This window comes from Oncorhynchus keta, chromosome 26 (assembly GCF_023373465.1).
Source record: "Oncorhynchus keta strain PuntledgeMale-10-30-2019 chromosome 26, Oket_V2, whole genome shotgun sequence".
NCBI classification, from domain to species: Eukaryota; Metazoa; Chordata; class Actinopteri; order Salmoniformes; family Salmonidae; genus Oncorhynchus; species Oncorhynchus keta.
In genome coordinates this window covers 11,613,908-11,622,713 of record NC_068446.1, presented here as the reverse complement: position 1 = coordinate 11,622,713, position 8,806 = coordinate 11,613,908, and the positions used below count along the sequence as shown (strand labels likewise).

At 40.6% G+C, this 8,806-nt stretch overlaps 1 protein-coding gene across 3 annotated transcripts; it reads right to left on the bottom strand.

Moving 5' to 3' along the window:
* Positions 1-1,030: 1,030 nt before the first annotated feature.
* LOC118358934 (protein yippee-like 3) lies at positions 1,031-8,654 on the bottom strand. Of its 3 annotated transcripts, none has more exons than XM_035736957.2 (5): positions 8,558-8,654; positions 6,166-6,284; positions 3,984-4,027; positions 3,152-3,260; positions 1,031-2,984 (listed from the first exon to the last, which is right to left on the bottom strand). In XM_035736957.2, the coding sequence occupies exons 2-5, from the start codon at positions 6,280-6,282 to the stop codon at positions 2,895-2,897; spliced, it is 360 nt and encodes a 119-aa protein (XP_035592850.1). In that variant the 5' UTR covers positions 6,283-6,284; positions 8,558-8,654; the 3' UTR covers positions 1,031-2,894. The 3 variants fall into 3 exon arrangements, with proteins under 3 accessions (XP_035592850.1, XP_035592849.1, XP_052336202.1); XM_035736956.2 differs by lacking the exon at positions 8,558-8,654 and adding an exon at positions 7,562-8,503; XM_052480242.1 differs by lacking the exon at positions 8,558-8,654 and adding an exon at positions 7,000-7,406.
* Positions 8,655-8,806: the final 152 nt, after the last annotated feature.

The window sequence follows — 8,806 nt, the reverse complement described above, 5'->3', positions numbered from 1 at the left end:
ATACTTATATTAAATATATAATTTACACCTACTGTATGATAGCTAGCAAACCAATTTGCTAATGTTACCCTGCCTAGCTGGAACTCCCGAAGAAGGAAAATGTTTTATTTCTACAATTTCCAAAAGACAAAACAGAAACGTATTTACTTTTTACGTCGTAGCAACATTTCTAACTTATTTGCATTCGTTTTTACTAACACTTGTATGTCTATTGATGTTTTTACGTTTTCGCGGACTTTTCTTTGCGGATGTACAATCGTCGAAAGGTGAATTATGGAAAGTTTCAGGTCCCGGAGTGAACATAATTAATTGTACACTCGCAAAGCCGAATAAAAACGAGGGCTGAGGGACTAACGTTGCAAACCTCCCTTGCTTGGCTAATAATTTGGACCACCCGCCAACATGGCGACGGGGATTCCCCCAAAGTGCATAAGACGAGAGTAAGTGGACGAGGGTGTGTCTCTTAAGTGTTTGGACTGCAACCAATTTGTCCTGACAGTTGAAGAACTGCTCTGGCGCGCTGCATGAAACAGAGGTGTGCTTCACCCGCACCATTCCGAAAGAGTAGCAGAGGCTGGATAACTATCCTCAAAAATCCGACAAGGCGCACTGCGTGGTTTTACAAGGCAATCTATCCCCGCTCTTCCAAAGAGAAAGTGACAGTTTCTAGTTCCGTGCGGTGATAGCGTGGTGTTTGAATTTGCAAACCTTACCCGCACTATATGTGCGAGCTGTTGTCTAGAGCGCACGTGCCAAGACCGGAGTGGCATATTTGCCATTTAATGCAACAGCTGTGACAAAATTATTGCTTGAGTTGAAATTGCTATTTGAAAATATATTGAGAACTTTCGATTTTATTCGGTACATGACAACTTAAGCGAAAAAGTACCTTTTATGCCCTACGTCATAACGCACTACTTTTTTATTAGCATTTGGTGGAAAAATTTGAAGATTTTGTTTCTGCAAGATTTTGGAGTATTCGCTTAAATTGGATGGAAACATAGCTACTGTAATAGAAACAACAGGCAGGTATATTTACCACGTACTTTAATGTTGCAAGTTCAGGTTCAAATAAAACACTTCAATGAAAAGCTTACATAGTCACCATCTACTACATAATTGTAGATATCAATCCTGTTTGATATTACACACTGCTCTCTAATATTATCAAATAAATGCTTATGTACATGCTGCTCAGTGTTAAGCTGTATTTACAAGATTGATCTCAAATGGAAATAATCTAAAAATGAATATCCAATTACATCAGAAACAATAGATTTTACCCCCAAACTAAAGCATTTGCCAACTGTCTAGAAAGTACTGTATCTGATCATACAATCTTACACTCACACTTCTTGCACACTGTATAAACACACACAAACCATAAAATGCATACCCACAGGCAGCATACAGAGAATACCCATACGCCAAACATTTACACACACAGTATTCAAACTCACATGGGTCAATCGCACAGAAACACTTACAAACTGTAATGCTGCAGCCCTTGATATCATTAACAACGGAATGCATTGATTGCCATTTAAAAGATAAAAAAACATGACCAATGTTATATTGATGACATTTTAAAGTGAACTTTAACCCCGCAGACACCCTACTGTATTGCACTTCATACTCCAACAGTAACATGACAGAGCAGCACTAAACATAATTACTTTTTTCCCCCAACTCTGCTTGCACCATTAAACATTAAGTATGAAGTCTTTAAAAAAAAAACACACCCACACACACAAAGCAAGGTATAACTTGCTTTTTCACACATTCGCCTAAAAACTCCAAAAAAGGGAACAGCATTCAGGGCGCTATGTTTTTGCATAACGTTCTAATTGCCTCAACCCTGTGAATTGCACTTGAGAGAATTTAGTTTTTTTTGATAACTGCAATCCCACACAGATGCACGGATTACATGAGTAGGATTTAGTGAGGTTGCTAAGGTGGTCGCACTGCAACACACACACTCGTAAACACACAACTCACACATGCCCAAGTGTATACAAACTCTCGCTCGCGCTCACACACACAGCCTGTACTCGCTCATTCTCTACCACAATAAAACTAAACATTGGGATACTGACAAAGGTGCTCCCGTAACTGGGGTAGGTTTCATATGAAACTCATAAAACCTACGAGTGTGTGTATGTATGTATGTATATATCTCACACAGAGTATACAAAAACATTAAGAACACCTGCTCTTTCCATGACCGACTGACCAGGTGAATCCAGATTAAATCTATGATCCCTTATTGATGTCACTTGTTCAATCAACTTCAATCAGTGTAGATGAAGGCGAGGAGACACGTTAAAGAAGGACTTCTAAGCCTCGAGACAATTGAGACATGGATTGTGTATATGTGCCATTCAGAGGGTGTATTGGCAAGACTAAATATTTAAGTGCCTTTGAATGGGGTTTGGTAGTAGATGCCAGGCGCATCAGATTAGGTCAAGAACTGCAACGCTGCTGGATTTTTCACACTCAACAGTTTCCTATGTGTATCAAGAATGTTCCGCCATCCAGCCAACTTCACAACTGTGGGACGCATTGGAGTCAACATGGGCCAGCATTCCTGTAGAACGCTTTCGACACCTTGTAGAGTCCATGCCCAGACGAATTGAGGCTGTTCATTAGGAAGGTGTTCCTAATGTTTGGTATACTCTGTGTGTGTGTGTGTGTGTGTGTGTGTGTGTGTGTGTGTGTGTGTGTGTGTGTATATATATATATAAAAACATCACATGCTACTCTTGGCAAAGCTGTATGAAGTGACTGAGTGGCAGAGCCGATGGCCCTTACGCAGTGTGAGGGGACACACATTCGGGCCAGGAAGAACAATGGATGAGAGATGAAACATCAATGAAAACATCTCCCTTCACCTCTCAGTCCCAGCCGTTGTCCTTTATCATGTGGGACAGCTCAATGATGAACTTCCCCTCCTTGTACTTCTGACTCAACTCAAAGGCCTGCTCCTGTAGGGATAGAGATGGTGGGGGGGATAAGAGGCTGGAGTGCAGAGTAGAGAAGCTTAAAAGACATCCACATTTTTTGAGAATGGGGATTGAGGATATTATTTGAGTTATTTTACAGTGTGTAGACATAGATAAGTAGCATAGTATGTGAGTGTGTTTGTCCTTACGTATTTCCAGCCCAGTGTGGTATGGCAGTTCTCACAGTAGATGTCTGCCACAGCATGGAGCCCGGTGAGTAGCAGCCTCTCCTCGGCAGGACCACAGCCCACGTTCACCCTGAAAACACCAGGAACAAGAACCACAGGTCAATTACCGACATGGTTCCCCGTCACAAATGTCTGTTTTGTGACCTAACCTAAGCCTATCAGATTTTCTGGTGACCCACCAGATAAGCATATATATATTTATATATGTTTTTTAAAACAAGAAATGTGATAATGCTATCCAGAACCTAATATTTAGCCCCAAATCGGAGGGTGTTTGCTATGCACCAGCTGAGAAATGACATGCTAAATACTAAATGGAGCGGCAGGTAGCCTAGTGGTTAGAGCGTTTGGCCAGTAACCGAAAGGTTGCTAGATTGAATCCCCGAGCTGGCAAGGTAAAAATCTGTCATTCTGCCCCTGAACAAGGCAGTTAACCCACTGTTCCTAGGCCATCATTGTAAATAAGAATGTGTTCTTAACTGACTTGCCTAGTTAAAAAAATAAATTCAAACTACAGCAAACAGAAGGTAAATATAACTCAACTAGAACGTGACATTCACTTTTAGGATAGTGAACTGTCTTGTATGGCTTACAGGACTAGAGTAAACACATTGAAGTGGCATAAGGAGAACCTGGCAGATGCATGATAATGGCAGTGTACTGAGGCTTGAGCGGTAACTAAGGTGGGACTGTGTTTAAGGGACCTAAAAGGGATACTATTTTGCTCATTAGTTATGGGTACACTGTGTAGGCTATATGGCCAATACACTGGATGACAAGTAAAGATACTCACACAGAGTTGAAGAGGTAAGCACGTCCCTGGCTTCCCTGAAAAGACTGGACGACAGAAAAAAGAGAATAAACTCAAATGTGCCACAAAGACAGTGAGAGAGAGAGAGCGACAATGCAAGATAAATCTAATTTTAATTTTTTTTTTTAAATTGGTGGTTGTTTTAAAGAAAGTGGGACATTGAGGTAACGTTTCCCAGCTTACAATGCAACAGAGGACTGTGGCTGTTTCTTGTTTTTCCAATGTTATTGAAATGTAATATAATTTCACACAGCCAACCGGGGATTGGAACAAAAATGATTTTCCAATTGTTTGGTTCTAAACAAAACCACATTTTTTATGTTTTCTGACCAGCAAAATAAAGCTCTGAACTAGAGGTCAAACTTAAACTTATCTTAAAAAACAATCCATCTTAACATAACTCGTGATTAACTACACATGGTTGATATTACTAGTTTATCTAGCTTGTCCTGCGTTGCATATAATCGATGCGGTGCCTGCAAATTTATCTAATCACAGCCTACTTCGCCAATCGGGTGATGATTTAACAAGCACATTCGCAAAAAAAGCACTGTTGCACCAATGTGTACCTAACCATAAACATCAATGCCTTTCTTAAAATCAATAAACAAGTATATATTTTTAATCCTGCATATTTAGTTAATATTGCCTTTAACATGAATTTATTTTAAGTAGGGAAATTGTGTCACTACTCATGTATTCTGTGCAAGCAGAGCCCCGGGTATATTCAGAAGTTTGGGCTGCCTGGCTCGTAGGGAACTGTGTGAAGACCATTTCTTCCTAACAAAGACCATAATTCATTTGCCAGAATTGTACATAATTATGACATAACATTGAAGGTTGTGCAATGTAACCACAATATTTAGACTTATGGATGCTACCGGTTAGATAAATTACGGAACGGTTACGTATTTCACTGAAAGAATAAACATTTTGTTTTCGGAATGATCGTTACCAGATTTGACCATATTAATGAACTAAGGCTCATATTTCTGTGTGTTATATTTTAATTAAGTCTATGATTTGATATTTGATAGAGCAGTCTGAGCGGTGGTAAGCAGCAGCAGGCTCGTAAGCATTCATTCAAACAGCGCTTTCCTGCATTTGCCAGCAGCTCATCGCTGTTTAATATATATATATAAAAAATACATATATATAAATAAATACAATTTAAAAAAAATATATATATATATATATAAATAAAAGAAAATCAACCGATTTAATCGGTATGGGCTTTTTTTGGTCCTCCAATAATCGGTATCGGTGTTGAATAATCAGTAGACCTCTACTCTGAACAGTTTTGAACCCCAAAAAAGTATATGTTTATGTAGTTCCTTTCTGTTCATTTCTTTACCTGTGAAATCAACAGTTTCTACATTTAGCTCATTAAATGATTTCCCAATCAGTGCGGATAGAGCAGGAAAGCTAGTTGTTTACATGCGTGATGGACAGACAAGTGTAGCCTATTTCGCAAGGTGTGACTGAAATCTTATGGGTCAGGAGAGAGGGTTGAGGAGCAGGCTTGAAGTGCTAGGCATCTTGCTGTGACATCCATTATCTGAATTAGGTCCACAGAATTATACCTAGAAGGGGCAGCTTCTATGAGGGAACTTTGAACTAGCAAGCTAACACTTGTGTTTGCAGAACGGCACCAGAATAAAAAATAAGTCCAACATGAAATGTGATAAATAAGCAGTTAACTGACATTTAAAAAGTAAATCCATTATTCTCTAGCTAATTAAAAATGTCTATCCAATCTTCTTACGCTTCTAACATCAGTACAGTAGCCTATGCTTCAGAGAGGGAGGGGCAGATTGCCTGTGCATGTTTAGTCTAAGAGTTTAAGATTTTCAGCTTGCAGACAGACACTGGAATATGTTTCTGAGTGATAGAGGGTTTTGCATAGGCTCTTTGTTGCGTTTTATTTGTGGGACAAGGAAAAAAATGCCTGGAACATAAAATAACATTAACTGGTTTTCATGCTTTTAAAATAACGGTTCTCTTATGGAGCAGTATGGATCACTTTCGTTCTGTTTCTGTTATTGAAAAATGACATTATTTTCCAGTTTTCTGTTCTGTTCCCTGAACCGGGTTCCAACCCCTGCATCCAACAGAACTATATGGAATTTAACCCACTGGCCATAAACGGTCCCTGTAGTCTCACCTTGGAGATGAGGTCATCATGGTTGGCCAAGTGTGCTCGGCAGTGAACACAGCTGTACCTCCGGTGGCACGAGTCTAGGTACGCCTGGAACGTCTTAGCCTTCGTCAGCTTCACCATGTCTGAGAAGAAAACAGAGAGACTTAGCGATTAACAGGAGAGACCGAGAGGATATTGGGCATTCCTGGGGCTCCTAACGCTAGGCTACTCCTAAATGTGATCATGGTAAACCCTAAATTTCACTATTTGTGAAGTGTAGTAACTATGAGAAAATGCCATTTTGTAAGCTTATTTGCCAAATAGGGTTAGGCAAATTTGGGTAAACACAAACAAAAAACGTATGATTCCCATGGCATTCAACTGAAAAATGCAAGAGAAAGAAACAAGTTCAACAACATTTGGCTGTCTGTCCTCTGTCCTGTCCAACACTGCAAAGAAGTAATGCCAGCATTGTAGAAAACGCATGCACTCAACTGTTAATTTCCTCCATTTAGGCATGACACCTTGAGTGTCAAAAAATGTCAGAAGGAATCACACAATTAACTAACTGTATTATTAGGAGTGGGAAACAGGTCTGGGCGCATATTAGTGACTTTATTTTAAGCCATATGCATGTCTAATTCGCAGCACACTTCCTGGTAAAATTACAGCAGGGTCCGTGCTATCAAGCGATCATTGGAACGTCCCTCCCTACCTATTGAAGTTTACATTTGATATGTCTTAAGTAAGGGTTTACGGTTAGGGGTTAAGTTTGGGGTAGGGACGTCGCAAGGATCCCAATAACTCTGACCATTGCACCAGACAGAACACAACATGCATTGACCTATTTTACTGTACCAGCTAAACCCGACGATGTATGGTCAGTTAGAAGCGCTCCATAGATGGATGAGGAAAATGTGTTACTTTTTACTCAAGTCTTATGTCATTTAAAACGGTTAAATGTCCGTGTGAAAATCCATTAGTGTAGCTAGAGTAATTTCAATATAACGCCTCGGTATTAATGCCACGGTATACACAAGAACAAGCAAAACATCACTCTGATCCTTGCGATTTTGCTGGCCTGCTAACGTTGGCTGACTCGCCCCACATCCTGACAAAGCAACTTGCTAACGTTAGCTAACTAACGTTACTGTTACATAGGCAGCTAGCCAATAATTCCCCAAAACGATGCATACAGTGAATTATTCATCGACCGCCTTCCTCTGGAGCTAGCTACCCATTTTAGCAAACTATCGTGAGAGACTAGCTAACATGTTGACGTTATCTTGCTAGCTAGCAACTGAACCATAATCTGGGTTTAGAGAAGACGCATATGTTTACTGTAAACCCGCCATTTCAGGTTTAGCTAGCAACCTACATGGAAGGAAATACAAGCACAATAGAATAGCCCTGGACTCACCTAAAGTAGTTATCGGGGTTTCAGTGGAAGACCTAATTTGAACGAAGATATGACCAGCAACTAAGATGGTCAACTAAGATGCATCAGTAAATTGCTAAATCGTCTAGGAGATTGTTTGTTGGGTCACTTCTTCAGCAAGAAACCATCGGACTGATGGATCCAAACAAACAAGAAGAATCGTGGTGCAGATTCTCTCGGTCTCTCACACTTGACAACAGGAACACGTTTTTCATCAGAGATGAAACAGTTTCGTGTATGTTGTAGTTAAAATAACAATAGCTACTCCGACTACGTTTTTTGCAGATAGGATATTTTCGTGGTGACGGTCAAACTTGCAATATTATGCAGTGTTTGTTTACAACGCTGGTTAAGGAGGCGGAACCAAACACGTCACCAGCTACAAAACAATCCCCAACGACCAATGGGAATCGTCAGATTGACTGGGGGAATGTAGGTCGAACAGTTTTAAGTTGTATTTTTACTAATTTCGATGAGTAGATTCGACCGGGCGCCAATGTAGGCATGGTTTGCACTGGCTGAAAGTTTATTGCATTCGATTCCCAGGTATGTTTGTGAGCCATGTTTCTGAAGCATGAACAATGCTGCCTTGTTGACAACATAACCAAGCGGTGCAGACTTGTTCGATTTGAGCAGGGCGCTTAGCGCTCACCCAGTCACACGACGGGCTATAGGAACATTTAACCCGGGCCAGTTTAATAGAACAATGCCATAGTTATGGTACTTTCAAACATCTGGGAACTCGGGGAAAAAACTTTTTTTTTTTCCTTCTTTAAAAAAAATCGCGACGGCAGTGATCTTCAGGTCGGTAAATCGGAGTTTCCAGGTTGCTGGAGCTCGTTTTTTCCCGAGTTTCCAGGTTGCTGGAGCTCGTTTTTTCCAAAGTTTCCAGGTTGCTGGAACCATTAGCCGCTGCCGAGTCCAGAGATACTTTTGAGGAGATGGGAAGGAAGCTCAATTGGAATCGTATTTACGCACATTGTGTACGTTGCAAATGCTTGGGCAGGTCGGTGCATTCTGGGCCATGAGATCACTCCATCAAGGAGGGAATGGAAGTCAATTGGGCACTAGGTCAAAAACTCAACATTAGCACGAATTACGTGAACCACAGCAGGTTAGTGGCACCTTAGTTGGGGAGTACGGGCTCGTGGTAATGGCTGGAGCGGAATTAGTGGAATGGTATCAAACACATGGTTTCCATGTATTTGATGCCATTCCATGTTGCCC

Coding starts and splice junctions, on each gene's coding strand:
- LOC118358934 (XM_035736957.2), bottom strand. CDS start 6,282: ATGGTGAAGCTGACGAAGGCTAAGACGTTCCAGGCGTACCTAGACTCG. Junction 3,261..3,983: donor GCTTACCTCTTCAACTCTGT/GTGAGTATCTTT, acceptor TGGTGTTTTCAG/GGTGAACGTGGGCTGTGGTC. Junction 2,985..3,151: donor CCACACTGGGCTGGAAATAC/GTAAGGACAAAC, acceptor CTATCCCTACAG/GAGCAGGCCTTTGAGTTGAG.